The 19,902-nt window shown below is 47.6% G+C and overlaps 1 protein-coding gene across 3 annotated transcripts; it reads left to right on the top strand.

Moving 5' to 3' along the window:
* The first annotated feature begins 1,569 nt into the window (after window positions 1–1,569).
* Window positions 1,570–16,063, top strand: Rad51d (RAD51 paralog D). Of its 3 annotated transcripts, XM_021231110.2 has the most exons (11): window positions 1,570–1,849; window positions 2,169–2,230; window positions 2,407–2,525; window positions 4,873–5,028; window positions 7,379–7,460; window positions 7,712–7,846; window positions 8,341–8,436; window positions 10,881–10,968; window positions 11,067–11,137; window positions 14,362–14,529; window positions 14,694–16,063. In XM_021231110.2, the coding sequence occupies exons 1-11, from the start codon at window positions 1,768–1,770 to the stop codon at window positions 14,775–14,777; spliced, it is 1,143 nt and encodes a 380-aa protein (XP_021086769.1). In that variant the 5' UTR covers window positions 1,570–1,767; the 3' UTR covers window positions 14,778–16,063. The 3 variants fall into 3 exon arrangements, with proteins under 3 accessions (XP_021086769.1, XP_021086770.1, XP_005077004.1); XM_005076947.4 differs by lacking the exon at window positions 4,873–5,028 and having other exon boundaries at window positions 1,572–1,849; XM_021231111.2 differs by lacking the exons at window positions 11,067–11,137; window positions 14,694–16,063 and having other exon boundaries at window positions 14,362–14,523.
* The last annotated feature ends 3,839 nt before the right edge of the window (window positions 16,064–19,902 follow it).

The raw sequence follows: 19,902 nt of genomic DNA, 5'->3' as shown, positions 1-19,902 counted from the left end.
GCTAAGAAAACAAACTTCATGGCCCCTTCCAGCACACACAACCCCTTCCAGCACATTTGTGGCCACAGCTGCTCTATCGTCTGCGGACTTCAAAAGCCTTCATACCTGTGGCCTTTAGAGCTGTCCTGGAAGGAGGAGCAGGCTAGTGACAGAGAAACACCACCTGGCTGAGCCACAGAAACTTTAAAGAGGACGACTTTGCTTATTGATGCTAAGGCTTTCCGTCCTGACATCTAAGCAGGAAATCCCACTGTGGCCGGTAGCACAGGCACAGTGAATGCTTTCTGAAGCTGGCTTTAGAGCTAGAATTCCAAATACCCTGGAAAATGGAGAGACAATGATGAATATGGGGAAATATTTATATATTTAAAAAAAGGGTCAGACTTCTCTGTTATGGAGAGAGCCCAAGGTAGGAAGCGAGCCCACATCTTAGGGGGAGGGGAGAGAGCAAGTTCAGTAACACTGGCTTTGCAGTTGGATGTGAACTTGAGATTCAATCCTGTGCTTACTAGCTGTGTAACTCAGAGAATAAATGTCTTACTGAGCCCCAATTCAACTACAGAATACAAAGAAATAGAACTTTGCTCATAGATGTGTGAAACTGCTTATTTCTTCCACTGGATGTGGAACATTTCAAAATAGTAAAACATGTTTTATATGTTCTAAATACTCAAGCATTTTACTCCCATTAAAATCTTTGGAAAATGCCTGGTGGTGATGGTGTACATCCTTATTTCCAACACTCAGGAGGCTGCCAGCCTGGTCTATAGACTGAGTTCCAAGACAGCCACGGGTGCACAGAGAAATCATGTCTTGAAAAATAAAGACCTTCAGAAAATACGGGGCTAGAGAAGTGGTTTATCAGTTAGGAGCACTGGTTGTTCTAGAGGACAGGGTTCATAACAGCACCTACAAGGTGGCTTACAACCATCTGTAACTCAAGTCCGAGGGAATCTGACCCCCTCTGCTGGCCTCCTTGGACACCAGTCATGTAAGGGGTGCACAGACATCTATGCAGGCAAAACACCTATATACATAAGATAAAACTTACAACGATTTTTTTTTGGAAAATGCTGGGGAGCAGGTGCTCTCTGTGAACTTGGATGGATCATACAATCTGTAATGATGTGAACTGATTCTTATTGTCTGTTTCCCTAACATGAATGCTACTAGAAGGCAGATATGCTTCACTCAGTAAGTAGGGTGAGAATGTCCCTAGCGTTGGGAATGGAGGCTAGTGTACAAGGGACTCATGGGGGAGGTGGCAGAGGGGAGAGAGGGAGAAGAAAAGGGAGGGAGGGAGAGAGAGGGGGGAGGGAGAGAGAGAGAGAGAGAGAGAGAGAGAGAAGGAGGAGGAGGAAGAGGAAGAGAAAGAGGAAGAGGAAGAGAAAGAGGAAGAGAAAGAGAAAGAGAAAGAGAAAGAGAAAGAGAAAGAGAGGAGAGGAGCTGAGACTGGCAGGTGGTTGGCGCGAGTCTCAAGGCCGCTGCGTTTGCCCACTTGGTCGGCAGATGGCGCTGCAGGCCTGGACCACAAAAACCGCTCCAGTTTCGAAACCCGGAAACGTCCACCAGGAGGGGCGGACCCAGGGCGTTGGAGTCCTTCGAGTTTGGGAAGGACTGTTTCCAGAGCTACATCCTCTTCCCGCCCCCTCCCTCGCAGACGCACCAGAACCCTTTTCCCAGCAGTGGAACCGAGGGACGCCGGAGTGGAGGTCTCGGCGGGTGCCCACGTGACAGCCCCCGGGGTGCCCCGGAATTGCTGGGAACATGGGCGTGCTTAGGGTAGGGCTGTGCCCCGGCCTCACCGAGGAGATCGTTCAGCTTCTGAAGGGCCAAAGGATCAAGACAGGTGACCTAGTGGGCTCGTAGTACACAACATGGGCACGACCGCAGGGGTCGGCGCCATGGTCTTGGCACACGTGCGGGGCGTTTCACTCTAACCGGAGGCCACACTTTGACCTCCCGGGGAGACTGGGTTCTCAGGAACCAAGACAGACAGAGGACTCTACTGTGTGCTCGGCTCCTCGCCGGGTCCTGCATCAGGACCCGCGTGCTTGAGATGGGGAGTAGACTAAGACCATAACGCCATTTCCCAACCGAGGAAAAGGCAAGCGTGGCAAAGCTAAGACATTCCTGTTGCTAATCGGTTGCGCTCGGTCTCTTTCCAGTGGCAGACCTGGCAGCTGCTAACCTGGAGGAGATAGCCCAGAAGTGTGGCTTGTCCTACAAGGTGAGCTTACGATGTGCAAACTCCATCCCAACGTATCTTCTAGAGCAGGTCCCCAAACTGCAGGATTAGAGTTCCCGGAAGTTGCTAAGGGGCGCTAGACTTGTATTGCACTGCGGGGCAAGCTGGTCACTGGCAGTCTGGGGGCTCTGGAGACCGAGTGTCCATCCTTTTGGCAGGCCCTGGTTGCCCTGAGGAGGGTATTGCTGGCGCAGTTCTCGGCTTTCCCTTTAAATGGAGCAGACCTATATGAAGAACTGAAGACTTCCACTGCCATCCTGTCCACCGGCATTGGAAGGTTTGTATGTTTACCTGGGCAAGAACGTGAAAGCCGAGCTTCCCATGCTGAGACTACGAAGGAGGACTGGTGCTTTCAGAGAACCTAGAGGCACCTGGACTCCTGAGGTTTTGTTTTGTTTTCCCCTTAGAGTAGAACTACAGGGATTCTTAGGCTCAGCACTACTTTAGATACTTAAGGGGCAAGTAATTGTTTGCTGGGGTAGCGATATCCTGTGCATTGAGAGACGTTTAGCAGCATCCCTGGGCTCTACCCACCAGATACCAGGATCATTTCTCCTGCCCTGAGTTGTAACAATCAACAATGTCTCCAGATATGACTCAGTATCACCTGGGAGCCAGCATTTCCCAGTGAAGAGCCACTTTCCTATAACACAAGATGTCACTAATGCCCCATTTTTTATAATTTAAGTTTCATTTTACATTCCAACCTCAGTTCTCCCTCCCGCCCCCCTAATATCCCATATTTCAGTAGAGTGCCTGATACTTCAGGATAAGGCAAGTGAGAACAGTACAGGATTGAGATTTCCTGGGAGTCTGTACCTAAAGTCTGACCTTAGGGCAGTGGTTCTTTTTTTTTTAATATTTTATTTATTTATTTATTTATTGTGTATACAGTCTTCTGCCTGCATGCCAGCAGAGGGCACCAGATCTCATTCAAGATGGTTGTGAGCCACCATGTGGTTGCTGGGAATTGAACTCAAGGCCTCTGGAAGAATAGTCAGTGCTCTTAACCGCTAAGCCATCTCTCCAGCCCTAGGGCAGTGGTTCTTGACTGTCCTAATGCTGTGATCCTTTAATTCCTCATGTTGTGGTGACCCCCAACCATAACATTGTTTTTGTTGCTACTTCATAACTGTAAGTTTGCTATTGTTATGAATTGTAATGTGAATATCTGGTATGTGACCCCCATGAAAGGACCCACAGACGGAGAACCACTGCATAGACTCTAGATGTTAGGGATTGTTGACCTCCTTTGTGGTTAGCCTAAGAGGAGGGGCCAGCAGAGGTGAGCCGGGGATGTATAACCCAGAGCCTGATGCCTATGCCGTAGGAGGCAGCAGCCGGGAACGTGTACACTCACTGAAAAGAGCATTACATTGTGCCCTGTTGTTTGGGTTGGGAAAGAATTGGAAGACAGTTGGCATTTTCTGGCCAAGTGAGCCTGACCTCTCTCCTGGCCTGTTTGTGCGGAGTTTGATGACTAACACTGCCATCACAAAGGTCTTTGGATTGGTCTGGCCCTTGCTGTATCCACAACACATTCTCTTGGCAAGGTCTGCGAAGTCTGGTCTTGCCTTCACTGGTGGGGGGGGGGGTCTGTGTTTGTAACCCATCAAACACTGGCTGAGTGCCTACTGGGTGCCAGCCACATGCAGATGCTATCTATACGAGTGAGGCAAGGCTCCCACTCTTAAATATGGCCGTTACTGTATATAAGAGACTTGTGAATGTGGCAAGGAGACACACTGGCTTTGGAGCCCAGGGAACCTATACAACCAGCATCCACAGTGAGAAGGTTCACTGGCAGGATTGCAGCTGTAGTCATCATGGGTAGGGGTGGGTGCTGAGAGTGCCACAGGGAGCCTTGGCATTGGCAGACCAACCACGGAGCTTGCCCTCAGTGCTCACCTTGACTCTGCCACTGTGCTCAGCATTTCATGGCACGCATTTCATTTTTTCTTCATAACCCCTAATGAGAGTTCACTGCCCTTGAAATCATCGATGTGTATGTATGTGAAGGAACAGGGACTCAGGTTCAGACACCAGCTCAAGACCCTGCAGCTACTAAATGGTAGGTAAATTGGGGGCACTAGAGGTCATGTCTAAGAACTTAATTCTGGCTGGACTGTTTTCACAGTGAGAGGCCACTGTGAAAGCATTTGTAGGCCAAGGGCAGAGATGTGCAGGATGGATGGGCTGGCCAGAAGACGCTCATCAGGGATGATCTGGTGATGTTGGTAAGAGCTATGTGATTCTGATCCAAGGTTTGTGACAGCGGAAGACATGTTGAAGGAGAGATGTGACACTTCTTTCAGACAGGGTATAGGTATGAAGAGTCAAAGGTGATTTGCTAGGTTTTTAGACTTCCCTACAGTGTGCTGTGCCTACATCGTTGATGTAACTTGAAACTTTGGAAGTAAGTCAAAGTTAGAGAAATGCGTAATTAACTGTTTAGTTACTATCTTTTTTTTTCCTTTTTTTTTTTTATTTTCCAGTTTAAATTTAGATAAGAAACGCGGTTGCTTCACAAGTCAATTCCAGGTCCCTCTCCCATTCCCTCCCCTCCTCCCGTGCCCTCCCCCCAACCCTCCCCCTAGTTACTATCTTATTAAACCATTTATCAGGGCCCTTTGTTGTCGGTCTCGGAATGCTGAGGGCAGGGCGGTAGAGCATGGGCACACTGTGGGAAATGCTGTTGATGGGGGAGATTGGTTATGCCTTCCAAGCCAGAGCTTTTGTCCGTTCATCTCTGCTGGAATGAGGTCTTCAAGAAACATAAGGTAAGCTGTCGGAATGACTGGAGAGTAACCGAGGGGACGTTAAGTGGGAAAGGTGGGGAGAAAGCCTGCATTTTAGGCGGTCCTGACTGGAGTCCCTCCACATATATCGATATGCACGGAGGTCACTGGGGACGTAATGGTAAGGTAGGGTGCCCCACTCCAGAGGCAGTGGGGGGAGTCAGGGATAGAAACATGGGGGGGAAGTTGTCTAGGAGGTGGATTTGGAAGAACCTCATGCAGGTGAGGGGCTGGCGAGGTGGCTGAGCAGTTGGCTCACGGCCACCCAGGGCATCTGGCGCCTCTGGTCTCCATAGGCCCCTCACACAGATTCTTTTTAATTTATTTCTATTTTGTGTGCATTGGTGTTTTTTGCCTGCATGCATGTCTGTGTGAGGGTGTCAGATCTTGGAGTTACAGACAGTTGTGAGCTGCCATGTGGTTGCTAGGAATTAAACCCTATACCTCTGGAAGAGCAGTCAGTGCTCTTAACTGCTGAGCCATCTCTCCAGTCCCCAGTTTTGTTTTGGTTTTTTTTTTGTTGTTGTTGTTTAGTAGGTTCTTTGGCTCAAACTAAGGTCCTCATGCTTGGAAGGCAAGCACTTTTGTTGACTGAGCCATCATGCCAGGCCAACCTGGATGGAGTTCTTGAACTCTGTTCAGAAGCAGGATCTAACTCTAGAGTTTCTGGCTGTGTTGCTGATGTTGTTGATCTGGGGTCCACCCGGTAGAACACACCGAAAGGAACTGCTGAAATGGACCTGGGCTTCTGGTGTCTTGGGAAGAATGGGATTCAGTCGCAGAGGCTGGCGACCTATTAAGTAGAGGCTTATTAAACACACCCAGGTGTGCACAGTAGCCACAGAGCTGGAGTAAGGACTAGATTTTGACTGACAGGAACCTGTGGTCCCTGGAGTTAGAACAGGTGGAGTAGGGAGCTGGAGAGGTGGCTCGGAGGTTAAGAGCACTGACTGCTCTTTCAGAGGTCCTGAGTTCAATTCCCAGCAACCACATGGTGGCTCACAACCATCCATAATGAGATCTGGTGCCCTCTCCTGGTGTGCAGACATACATAGAGGCAGGATGCTGTATTCATAATAAATAAATAAATCTTAAAAAAAAAAAAAAAGAACAGGTGGAGTAGTGACTGGTTGCTGCTTGTCATGCGCTGATAGGTCATGGTTGGTCATCAAGAACCTCTTCCGAGGCCTGCAGTTTTCAACTGTTATTGCCGAGTTAGGGAGGAAGGTGCGTGACAGTCAGGCATTGGTCCAGGCTGCCACACAGAAACTTCAGCCCCCATCCTGGGCAGCGCATGGAGAGTAGTAACTTGTTTCATGGTGGTTCGGGGCAGAACTGGGCTTAGGAAGTGGCCATGTTTTGAGGTTCATCTCAAGGCTTCCACAGCCAGAGTTTTGACAATCAAGTCACTGTTCTTTTTTTTTTTTTTTTTTTTTTTTTTGGTTTTTCGAGACAGGGTTTCTCTGTGGCTTTGGAGGCTGTCCTGGAACTAGCTCTTGTAGACCAGGCTGGCCTCGAACTCACAAAGATCCGCCTGCCTCTGCCTCCCAAGTGCTGGGATTAAAGGCGTGCGCCACCAACGCCCGGCCTCAAGTCACTGTTCTTGTCATTTCTTCAGTAACATTTACCATGTGCCTTCAGGGTTTTGGGCTCTGTGCTAATACTGGAGACATGACAGACCCAGTCTTTGCCCCTGGGATGCTCCTACCAGATGAGGGAGGCAGACAAAAACAAGCAAATAAAAAATAATTACAAACTCCTAGAACTAATAATCGAGTTTAGCAAGGTCTGAGAATACAAGATCAACACATAAAAATCAATTGCGTTTCTATGAATTCACAATGAATATGATGAACATGTGAAAACTGAAATTAAATACCCAATGCCATTTGCCATCACATCTAAGGAAATGAAACACATAGGTCTAAGTCTGACAAAGCCTGTGTATAATTTGTATGCTGAAAATGAAAATGCTGATGAGGAAGATCAAAGGTGACCCAAATAAATGGAGAGACTTTCCGTGTTCGTGGATTACAAGATTCTACATTAGTGAATGTTAGCGTTCCCCCGACTTCCTTCCTAACCCACCACCAGTACTAGAGATTGAACTCAGGGCTTTGCTACTCTACCATACACACACACACACACACATTTTTTTTTTTTTAAGTCGGGGGTCTCATGTTGCCATTGACCTCACAGAGGCCTGCCTTTGCCTCCCTGAGGTTGGAATTGAAGGCTTCTGTCACCATGCCCAGTTTACTTTCCAAATTTATCTGCAGATTTAATACAGCGTCTTCTCTCCTTTCTTTTCCCATCCCCTTCCTATCATCAGCCTGGACAAACTTCTTGATGCTGGCCTCTATACTGGGGAGGTGACTGAAATTGTAGGAGGCCCAGGTAGCGGAAAAACCCAGGTACCCTTGGGGCCAATGGAGGGGAGGGTTGGGAGAGGTGGGTGCATTGTCCTGGATTCCTTAGAGAGTTCTTGTAGGTGTCCCTGTGGGTTGCAAGGTAAGAACAGACCAGAAAGGGGCTGAGAATGAGCGTGGCCTTGGCCAGTGTATGTTGTTTGAATCTGGGCAGGATGCAGTGGGAAAGCTGGCTGGTAGTCCTCCCTCTTCTCCAAGGGCTTAAGTTTACTCAATGCCCTATCTTGTCCCTGAAGGTGTGTCTCTGTGTGGCTGCAAATGTGGCCTACAGCCTGCAGCAGAATGTACTGTATGTTGATTCCAGTGGAGGAATGACAGCATCCCGCCTCCTCCAGCTACTACAGGCTAGAACCCAAGATGAGGAGAAACAGGTAGGGGGCAAGATGGCTGGGCTCCTTTAAAATCCCAGTGCTGGAAGATTTCATGACTACGTTGTAAGGATATACACCATCTGTGAGAATCATCATTTCTTGCTTTGAAACTGGAGAGTCCTCTGCATTCCTAGAGCTGCTCATGTTAATGTCATCATCCTAGCTTGGATGCCACCCACACTGATTCTCCAGGAACTTCCAAGTCCTTGAGTACCATAAATCAGAGCCGGCAAAGGCCTGCATATGTGTTTCCAGCCCATTTCTTGCCAGGGCAGTCATCACTAATCAATCATATCTGTCCTGCCTGCTGAATCCTGAATGTCTTACAGCTCAGCACCCAGGTGGCCACCACTGAGATCTGGCCCATTAGGCAGAACCCATTGCCATTCTGATGTCAGCACTGTGTCTGAGTGCCTCTTTGCTTTTGCAGCTTTGTGGTTACATTTACTGGGATCCCCTTTCCAAGTCCCTGCTTCTCTTTTCCCGCCCCTCAGGCAGGTGCTCTCCAAAGGATACAGGTGGCGCGTGCATTTGACATCTTCCAGATGCTGGATATGCTGCAGGACCTTCGGGGCGCCATGGCCCAGCAGGTAAGCATGCTCACCTGCCTGTTTCTGCTTTACCCATCTGGCCAGGTGTTGTCTGTATCGGGGCAGGCGTCCTACAGACTCTGCTTGGATTGCATGTGTCCAGTGTTACAGCTCCAGCTGTGTTTGCCACCCCATCCCCCCACCCCTGCTTGCCGGAGCCTCAGGTGAAATTCCTTGGTGCTTAATTCATAATTCATGTGCTACATTGTTTACAGGCTCACCAGCCCTGTACAACAGTGAGCTCCTTGAGTACAGGGTTATATTGTCTTCATGTCTGCATTACTCACTGAAATCAATTAGGAAAACTGTGTGTGTGTGTGTGTGTGTGTGTGTGTGTGTGTATGTGTGTAAGAGAGGTGGGGTGGGGACTGGTTTCACTATATAGCCTGACTGGTTGAGATTTACAGAGATCTCCCTGTCCTGTCTCCTGAGTGCTCAATCGACACCACCTGGCCCAGGTGTTTTGTTTGTTTGTTTGGTTGGTTTGGTTTGGTTTTTTTTTGAGACAAGTTTTCTCTGTGTAACAGTCCTGGCTGTCCTGGAACTCACTCTGTAGTCCAGGCTGGCCTCAAACTCACAGAGATCTGCCTGCTTCTGTTGGGATTAAAGGCTGCACCACTGGCACTGGCCAGGTTTGTTTTTTTGAATTGTGATGATAGGATCTGGTGAGGAAGTTTCATGGATAAAGGTGCTTGCTGCCAATCCTTACAACCCAGGCTCGATCCTCAGGACCCACATGGTGGAAGGAGAGAACTAACTTGTGCAAGCTGTCTCCTGGCTCCAAGTGGCCTGTCATGAATATATGCGCACGTGCACATACGCGAAAATAAATCTCTCTATATATATTTTTTCTTTTTTGTGATGCTAATTTTAGTGATCTAATCCAGGGTCTATACATCTAATGCCTCTAGCCACAGTTGGCCAAAAGCAAGTCATCTCTTTATGATCTTGAATTGGGGGCTGGGCCCATCCTTGTTGATGTCAGGAGATTTCTTCCCAGTACTCGAACATGTTCAGACTACTATTTATAATAAAGGGAGAAAGAGATTTTGAATGGCACTTGACTTTTTTTTTCTTTTTCTTTTCTTTTTTTTTAGGTTTTAAAAATATATTCTATGTGTATGAATGTGTATGCATCGTGTGCTTGCCTAGTACCTTTGGAGGCAAGAAGAAGACATTGAATTCCCCTGGAACGTAGTTACAGAAGGTTGTGAGCCATCTTGTGGGTGCTGGGAATCAAACCCAAGTCCTCAGCAAAAGCAGCAGAGGGCTTGCAGTACCATTTAGCTGAACAGGGCTGAGGAGGGTTGGTTTTAACTTCTCAAATTTCTGCTAAGACTCTGAGGCTGGAAGATTGACGCACAGTTCCAGACTGGAATTGAGACACACAAAAGGCAGAGCAGGAATGCCAGATAGCCAAGGCTTGACCAATGAAAACATCACATGTAGCAGAATCAGGATCTGAGAAGTAAGGGAGAGAAGAAAGGAATCATGGAGGACAACTTAGATCCAGAGATGATGCTAGGACTGTGTTCACATGTGTGTAAAGACACCAGATTATGGTCTGAGATATGACATCAGGCTCTTAGAGAAACAACTGCCTTTATTTGTTGTTTGTTTTTCCAGACAGGGTTTCTCTGTATAGCCATCTTGGAACTCCCTCTATAGACCAGGCTGGCCTCAAACTCAGAGATCCACCTGCCTCTGCCTCCCAAACACTGGGATTAAAGGCGAGTACCACCACTGCCTGGCTGCTTTAGGGGACGATTTAGGAGGTAAAATCTAGGAGATGGAAACATGAAGAAGATTAAGGGGTTGAGGATACACAGCTCAAGTAAAATGCTTTCCTAGTGTACCCAGGCCCTGGGTTCCTTAGTGGAGAGCTAACTCTGCAGCAAATGAAGCTTGGGAATTTGAAGTGAAAGTGAGCAGTAGTAAGGGGATTCAGAAGAGGAGAAAGGGCTAATTAGGCTGGGTGTAAAGAGATTGTCACTAGAGTCTGCGTGGGGCTTCCTGAATGGAGAACTTGTGGTGTCCTGTGACTTAAACCCTCTCTGACTCAGTGGGGTCTATTATGCTTATGAATGGGTCAGGGGAGGTGCTTCAGTGAGGCCTGTACAGCCCTATTTGGGTAGGAAAGGTTGCTTATGACTGACTGCTTTTTTTAAAAATTCTGAAAAGTAAACTTGATTTTTTAAATTGTGTGTGTATGTATACACATGCACAATGGTGAGCACATGCATGCCACCCTGTGTGGGGGGTTCAGAGGGGCCAACTCCGTGGAGTTGGTTCTCTCCTTCCATCTTTACTTGGGCTCCAGGGATCAAACAACAGTCACCTGCCTTTATTATCTCACTGGCCTCCGCCATCTAATAGAGGGGCTTGCCACAGGTGTCCCGCCCCCTAGAGGTCACTGGTTTATCACTGCTTTCCCATCCCTATAGGTGACATCTTCCGGTACTGTGAAGGTTGTGATTGTGGATTCTGTCACTGCCGTGGTTGCTCCACTTCTGGGAGGTCAGCAGAGGGACGGTAAGGAGCAAAGGGGAGCTTGGGGACAGGGTGGGGACCTCACTTCCCGGCCCTGTCCTGTAGCCCTCTGCTGCCTCTCCTGTTTGCTCCTCCCCCAGGCCTGGCCTTGATGATGCAACTGGCCCGAGAGCTCAAGACCCTGGCCCGGGACCTAGCTGTGGCAGTGGTGGTGAGGAGGCTTTTCCTATAAACACCATTTCTAGTAGTAGCTAGCTCTCTGTTTCTCTTAAATGTCAGCTTGGAACTATAATAGCCCTTAAGGAAAAGGACAGAACTCAGAGCTCAGCTTCCACAGGTTAAAGAGGTGCTTGGACCATGAATACATATAGGGACTAGGGATTATCTTGTTTTGGGGGTCTTCTGTTTGTTTGGTTTTTCAAGACAGGGTTTCTCTGTGTAGCCTTGGCTGTCCTGGAACTTGTTCTGTAAACCAGGCTGGCCTAGAACTCAGAGATCCACCTGTCTCTGCCTCCTCTTGCTGGGATTAAAGGCATGTGCCATCACCAGCAGGTTTTTGTTCTGTGTTTTTTATAATGTTTTCATTGTTATTTGTGTATGTATGTTCATGCTCAGAAGAGGGCAGGCATGTGTGTGCCTTGGCACACATGTGGATGTCAGGAGATAACTTTTAGGAATCAATTCTCTCCACCTTGTTTTTTTTTTTAAAGATTTATTTATTTATTGCATATACAGTGTTCTGCCAGAAGAGGGCACCAGATTGAATTGTAGACGGTTGTGAGCCACCATGTGGTTGCTGGGAATTGAACTCAAGACCTTTGGAAGAGCTGTCAGTGCTCTTAACCTCTGAGCCACCTCTCCAGTCCCTTGAGACGAGCCTTAATTGTGCCACTGCACGTCTGTATATGGCTGATTCTCCTTGTCCCTGCTTCCCACTTCTCTGTAAGATGCCAGACTGGAATTACAGATGGCAAACCACTAGCATTTTTGTTGTTGTTGTTGTTTTGTTTGTTTGTTTGTTTGTTTGTTTGTTTGAGACAGGGTTTCTCTGTGTAGCTTTGGAGCCTGTCCTAGAAATCACTCTGTAGACCAGGCTGGGCTTGAACTCACAGAGATCCGCTTGCCTCTGCCTCCCAAATGCTGGGATTAAAGGTGTGTGCCACCACCCTGCCCCTCCCTGCCCCAGGCCTCTTTTATGATAAAAGCATTTTTTTTTTCTTTTGAAAAGAGTCCCATGTTGCCCACACTTTCTTTGAATTCATTATCTGAGGCTGATCTTGAACTCCTGAACCTTCTGCCTCTCCCTCCCAAGTGCTGGAGTTACAAGGGGTTACCCCCACACTTAGCTCTCTACTTTTATTACAGAGCAAGCCAGTAATTATTTAAAGGCTCCATGATTGGCCGGGCGTTGGTGGCACATGCCTTTAATCCCAGCACTCTCGAGGCAGAGGCAGGTGGATCTCTGTGAGTTCGAGGCCAGCCTGGTCTACAGAGCGAGTGCCAGGACAGCCTCCAAAACAATACAGAGAAACCCTGTCTCGAAAAATAAAAATAAAAAAAAAAATAGGGCTGACGAGATGGCTCAGAGGTTAAGAGCACTGACTGCTTGCTCTTCCAGAGGTCCTGAGTTCAATTCCCAGCAACCACATGGTGGCTCACAACCATCCATAAAGATATCTGGTCCCCTCTTCTGATGTGTAGATGTACATGGAGGCAGGGTGTTGTATTCATAATAAATAAAATCTTTAAAAAAATAAAATAAAAAATAAAAATAAAAAAAATAAATGCCCCATGATTAGGAATTGGAAAAATCATTGCAGGATGGAAGGGTTTCACAAACTGCAGACCACAGGCCAAATCTCGCCCAAGAATTATTTTGGCAAATCAAGAAGGATGTTTATTTTAAACAGGGTTTTAGCTTGTAGCTCAGACCAGCCTTGAACTCATAGAATCCTCCTGCCTCAGCTGCTGAGTACTGGGATTACAGTCATGTGTCCCCATGTCTTGCTTAAAAATGGCCATCTTAAAGAATCTATGTGAAGAGTGGGCTGGGGGGCAGTAGGGGGGGGAACAGAAGGAAGAACTTTGGTTGGAGTGTAAAATGAAATTAGAAGAATAAAATATTTTTTAAAAAGGATCTATGTGAAGAACTAGGTATAGTGGCACATGCTTTTGCTTTTCAAACTAAGAGGCTGAGGCAGGAGATTCTCAAATTCAAGGATAGTTTGGGATACATAGTGAGATCCTGTCTCAATAAAACAAAACAGAACAAATTGCAAAAAAAAAATTATGATTGTTAGGTCTCAAACCTGGGACAAATGGCTGAGATGCCTAACATATCAAAGCAGATTCTGGCTGCCGGGTTCTCTCAACGTCCCTCAGTCCCTGCTTGTCTGTATCCCTCTAGGAAGGAGAGAGTGCCAGTAGAGAAAACAGCTCAGCAGGAACAGGAGGAGTTGGTCCTCTGCAAGAGCAGTGTGTGCTCTCAGCTGCTGAGCCATAGCTCCAGCCCAACAGCGAGCACTCATGCATAACTCTCTTCACTGTATTTCCTACCCTTTTTGTTCAGAGACAGGGTCTCTCTACATAGCCCTTTGTAGACCAAGTTGGCCTCTAACTCACAGAGGTCCACCTGCTTCTGCCTCCTGAGTGCTGGGGTTAGAGAGGTGTAATTATGGGCCCAGGGCTACCTGTTACTTTGATGTGTCTTCACCAGGCTGCTCAGGCTGGCCTCCAATTCCTAGATTGAAGTAGTAGTCCTCCTTCAACCTCCCAAGGGGCTGTGGCTACAGACACGCATCACCACACTCAACCACATGTATTTTAAATGTCTAGATAGGTCATCGCCCACTTTTGAGGAAATGCTATACTAACCTGTGCACCTGCAAGCAGTGTGAAAGAATGTTTCCCTGATCTTTTATTCAAGTGCAAGGTCCTGGGCCTTTCTCTCTGGGCTTCTGGGTATTTATGGGTACTTGGGTGCCAGTCTCTGGTGTGGTCTATAGGGAAGAAGCCACTGTCATCAGGAGGCTGTGGCTTGGGTGTCTCTATGGCTGGGTTGCTTAAGACTAGTTCCAAAGTGAGACTCCTTATCCAAACCTCCCTTTTTTCACCACACAGAGACACACTCCAGACACCAAGGGTTGAGTGCGCTGGTCTCAGATACCTGTGGCAGGCCCAAGCCCAGCACTGACTCTGTTTAGGAAAGAGTGTATACAGTAGGTGCCCCATGGCTTTGTGTCAGGCCCAAAGCGCTGAGACTTTGTGGAAAGCTGGGTGCTGATCGGGAGCCCTGGATTGTAGCTCTAGATTCAGCTATGGACGTTTTTAACTCCTGGGAGAAGTCAGAGACCTCAGATTCCTTGTCTGTACAATGAAGTGGTAGGGACAGGTGTCCTCCACACTACCATCATGGATCCATGTCCCTTTCTGCAGGTAACCAACCACTTGACCTGGGACAGGGATGGTAGGAGGTTCAAACCTGCTCTAGGACGCTCCTGGAGCTTTGTGCCCAGTACCCGGATTCTCCTGGATGTCATCGAAGGGGCTGGAACATTAGGTAGAGGCCAACGCACAGTGTGTCTGACCAAGTCTCCCCGCCAGGTGAGTCAAGCCAGAGACACCAGGGATCTTGGGCCCTGGAGAAGGTGGTTCCCACGCCCACTGCTACCTCACTGAAGGATTCTTTGATGCCAAAACTCTGAAACAAAAGCTGACCACTAAGATTACTTAATTCTATCTCCCCTCTCTTCTGTCTGTCCTTCCAGCCAACAGGTCTGAAGGAGGTGATAGACATTTGGACATTGGGGACTGAGGAGCAGAGGCCAGAATTGCCTGCCAAACAGACGTGACGCTGTTGATTGGGAAAGGGACAGCTTCAAGGTCCTCACAGCGTTTTTTCCCAGCCAGCCGCTGTCCACTGCCACATGGGGACCTGGCAGTGCAGACACCTCAGGTCTCAGGCTTGTGGGACGACAAGCCTCAGTTTTCTCAGCTTCACTCTGGGATCTCATGGAGCCACTGGCCCGAGGATGCTGCGGGGGACACGACCTAGAAGTCCATTGTAGTCCCTGGTGGTCTCAAGGTTTCTTCTTTTGTGTCCACCGTATGTTTCCAATGGAGGTTGAGTTCAACCTACCTTGGGACATCAAACACCGCAGTGACTGGATGAATAGCTTCCTGGCCCTGTGTGTCTCTCTCCCTCACACAGTAATTGAGCCAGGAAGCCTTTGTTCCACCCATCCCCGTTTATTTTGGCCTCTGATTTCCCACCTACAAGATGGGTTCTCTGAGTTACTCATAGAAACAACCTCAGAAGTGTAAAGCTCTTTAATGCATGCACACTCTTAAAAATATAGAAAGAGGGCCGGGCGTTGGTGGCGCACTCCTTTAATCCCAGCACTCGGGAGGCAGAGGCAGGCGGATCTCTGTGAGTTCGAGGCCAGCCTGGTCTACAGAGTGAGTTCCAGGACAGCCTCCAAAGCTACAGAGAAACCCTGTCTCGAAAAACAAAAACAAAACAAAACAAAATATAGAAAGAGGAAGTCCTCTGAACCCTAGAGGCACCTGATTTCCCCCAAGAAGGTTGATTTTCATGTCCTGCAGTGGGACTCCCAGAGAGTAAGAGTTCTTCCCTGCTTGCCGACTGGTTTCACACACCTGTATACAGCACCCTGAGAGGTGAGAACATGAGTTTGCTGCTGTCCCAGGGATATAATTTACAGGGAGGGAGGTTGTGACCTGCTCCCAGTGAACCAGACACTTGTTTCACATGCATGGTGCCCTGTGGGGCTCTTCCTCAGTATAGAGTAACCAGAGGTACTGAACCGTGGCCTAACCCATAAACAGACAGAGGAGAATTTGCACAGTAAATAGAACCAGCTGGGAAAATTGATGCCGACATAAATAATACATGGCCAATCTAGTCTTTTATACAGAAATTCATTGCTGGTGGCTCTAAGATGCAGCATAATTACACCTCTCGTCCTGCCAGCTGCACCACAGCCTCGTGGCTCAGTGAATAAAATAACCCTGTCTGTTACCAACACTGTGGCCATCCATCTGAGAGTCATAACTCTGGCTGAGAGGGGAGGATGGTACCAGGGAGTGGAAAATAAAAGGCCGAGTAAAGAAATGATCAGGATTGTTTATGGACTACGTTTTTTATGGGAAGGTCACGCTTGGTTAGAGAGCCTGTTGTGTAATTAGTTGTGTCTTAGCTTCCGGAAAGAGGGACCAGGGTTACAAGATCTGATATTTAGGGCCAGTGAGATGACTCAGCAGATGAACGTGCTTGCCTCCAAGCCTGCCAACCTGAGTTCAGTCTCAGGGTCTGACGTGATGGAAAGAGAGAACTGACCCCTGCGAGTTGTCCTCTAGCCTCTATACATGCTGCGGCATATGTATGCTCCCTCACACATGATAATATAAATATAATAATCGAAAAAGAAAAGAAGATATGCCAGGCACTGTGGCACATGCCTATAATCTCAGCACTTGAAAGGCAGAGGCAGGCAGATCTCCGTGAGTTTAAGGCCAGCCTGGGCTACAAAGTGAATTCTAAGACAGTCAGGGCTCTATTATACAGAGAAATCCTGCCTCAAAAAGAAGAAGAAGAAGAGGAAAATATGACATGTATGGGTGATGGGTATAGCAGGATAGAAGCAAGCCTGAAGGATGGAGAGTAAGTGACAAGTGGCATTGGGGTGTCTGTGATGATAACATGGGTGAACCTGACCCATGACACTTTCTTCCATAGAAGACCATGGGAGACAAGTCTGGTATCCACACCATGGCTGGCCAGTTGGCAGGTTCCTGCAACCCTAGTATGAAGCAATACATTAAGCCAGGAAAAGCAAATTCCTGCCACCCCTGGTGCTCTTTGGACATCATGATCTCACAGCAGACAGCATCAAGGGCACTCTCATGGAGTGTTTGAGAGTTTCTTAGTGCAGCTTTGCAGGGACCTACACTGGTGTTCAAGGAGGAGCCAGGTTTCCTGTCGTCGGTGATTTCAAGTGCTTCCTGCCTGACTGAGGACTCTAGAACAGTGCAGTATCTGAGGGCAGGGTGGGGATCATCTTGTGTCCTTTGAAGAACAAGGAAAACTTGAACTTCCTCCTGACGCCTGCTGACCTGCTTCGTAGCAGAATTGCCTGGTGCACTGTGTCTAGTGCAGCAGGGAAAAGGGTGTGGTGCCTCAGCAGTAGGCTCAAACCAATCAAGAAATAGGTATGGAGTTGGAGCTCGGGCTTAGCTCTCTTGAGGCGCCTGCTGTGGTCCTACTAGACTGTAGAAATGGACTGGGGGTGGAGGGGTGGAATTAGAGAGTAGGTGGCCCTGTTCTGTCCAGAGGTGAGTCTATCGAGGCTTATGTGTGCTCAGTGCTTAGCACAGGACTCACGGCTGGCTTAGGACAAGCTGACTGGCGCTGGCAATCACTTGTCTTACAGACTAAATGGAGCTCACTGAGGTTTTAGGACATGTATCTATTAAGCGACAGCATGGGAGTCTAAACTTGAATCCGTTCGTTGCCAGGCTTTCTTTTTTTCTTATGTTTTGGTTGTGAGCCTAGCCTTTAACGGCTGAGCTATCCCTCCAGCCCTGGCTTTCTTTTTTTCAACCTCGTGCTGCCTTCAGCTGTAAACATGTAAATATTTTAACGAAATTCTCCTTCATATTCTGCCCCAACAGCCAAGGCTGCACATCTCAACCCCTTTTCAACTAAGCTCACCATAAACAGATCCACTTTATCAGCTTTTTTCTGGTTTTCCCCAGGGAAGAGGGAATGACAAACACTCCAGAGAAGGCAGATAGCGTGTGTGTACAAGAGAGCTGAAGGGTTAGAGGGGATAAAGCTGAATGAAAAGCAGCAGGCACTGAGCATGCCTGAGATGGGAGCCACGAGGAGAGAAGGGATTTGGATGCACACATAGCCTGCTAGGCTTTCACTGTATTCTGGCATGAAGGGGTCTGGGTAGAGTTTCAGCCGTGGAGTTTTCTGTGTTGATGATGTGTACAGCTGAAATTAGAATGACGTGTATATACCTACACACATTGTGATGGTTTGAATAAAAATGGCCTCCAAAGGCTCATATATTTGAATGCTTAGTTATTAGGGAGTGATACTACTTGAGAAGGACTGGGAGGCGTGACCTTGTTGGAGTAGGTGTTGAAGGAAGTGTGTCCCTGGGTGGACTTTGAAGTTTCAAAAGCCCATGCCAGGTCTAGAATCTCTTCCTGCTGCCTGTGGGACCAAATGTAGAACTCTCAGCTACTTCTCCAGCACCATGTTTGCCTGTGTCCAGCTGTGCTCCCTACTAACATTATGATAATGGATCAAATAAACCTCTGAAAATGTAAGCAAGCCCACAAAGAAATGTTTCTTTCAGGAGAGATGCTTTAGTCCTGTTGGGTGTAGTGCCACACGACTTTAATCCCAGCACTCAGGAGGCATAGGCAGGCAGATCTCTGTGAGTTGGAGGCCAGCCTGGTCTACAAGAGCTAGTTCCAGGACAGCCTCCAAAGCCACAGAGAAACCCTGTCTCGAAAAACCAAACAAAAACAAAAACAAAAACAGACAAAACAAAACAGAACCAAAAAGCCCAAAAGAGTTGCTTTGGTCATAGTGTCTCTTTACAGCAATGGAACAATGACCAAGACAACACACACACACACACACACACACACACACGCACACGCACACACGCACGCATATATATATTTTTTGTGGAAGGTTGTCTGACCCTATGAGACCTTGAATCTTCATGCTTTAGCCTCCAGAATGCTGGGATTATAGGTCTGTGTCAATTCAAAGGCTTTGTTAGTTTGGTTTGATTGATTGCTTGATTAATTTTATTTTTAAAAAGATTTATTTATGTGGGCTGGAGATGTGGCTCAGGGGTTAAGAGCACTGACTGCTCTTCCAGAGGTTTTGGGTTCAATTCCCAGCACCCATATGGCAGCTAACAACTGTCTGTAACTCCATTTCCAGGGGAACTGACACTCACGCAAAAACACTAATGTACATTAAAATAAATTAAGCAAAATAAAAAAGATTTATTTATTTTATATATATGAATGTTTTGCCTTAATGTGGATATATGTACCATGTGTGTTCCTGGTGCCTACGGTAGTCAGAAGAAGATGCTGGATCCCCTAGAACCGAAGTTACAGATAGTTGTGACTTATCATGTAGGTGCTGGAAACTGAACCCAGGTCCTCTGCAAGAGGAGCAAATGCTCTTAACTACTGAGCCATGTTTCCAGTTCCTTGTGTTTACAATATTATTTTTTTTTTGTTTTGTTTTTTTGTTTTTTGTTTGTTTTTCGAGACAGGGTTTCTCTGTATTGTTTTGGAAGCTGTCCTGGGTCTCGCTTTATAGACCAGGCTGGCCTCGAACTCACAGAAATACGCCTGCCTCTGCCTCCCAAGTGCTGGGATTAAAGGCGTGTGCCACCACCGCCCAGCTGGGGTATTCTTTTACTCTGTGTGAAAATGTGTCACTGTGATTGGTTTTGCAGGGTTTTAGCTCAACCACGGAAGGTTGAACTGGGTCCTAGCAAGAGTAAGTGTGCTGCATGCCCTTTCCCAGAGACAGTCAGATGCAGCAGGCAGTCTAGTCAAGCAGGAACTCTTTATTGTCCCACAGTAAGCTTCTTTTAAGGGAGAAAACCTTGGGGAGGGGGGAGGATGGACAACTAGCTAGCCAATGGTTTTAAAGGTCAGCGTATCATGCACCTAGGCGCCCTATGCTTTACCTAGTGAACACGAGCTGTTCATGCAGTGACCTCATCTGTTTCCATCTAGGCAACCAATCGTCTTTTTTTGTAAACAAGTCAGGACGCCCTTTTGACTTCCCCTCAGTGCCATCTTTGACTGGTTCGTGTGCCCTTCAGGTTTAATAAAGAGCTGAGTGGCCAATAGCTAGGCAGGAGGTATAGGTAGGTGTTCTGGAGAGAGCTCTGAGAAGAAGGA

This window comes from Mesocricetus auratus, unplaced genomic scaffold (assembly GCF_017639785.1).
Source record: "Mesocricetus auratus isolate SY011 unplaced genomic scaffold, BCM_Maur_2.0 Super-Scaffold_100007, whole genome shotgun sequence".
Lineage (NCBI taxonomy): Eukaryota > Metazoa > Chordata > Mammalia > Rodentia > Cricetidae > Mesocricetus > Mesocricetus auratus.
This window is presented reverse-complemented; position numbering and strand designations above follow the sequence as displayed.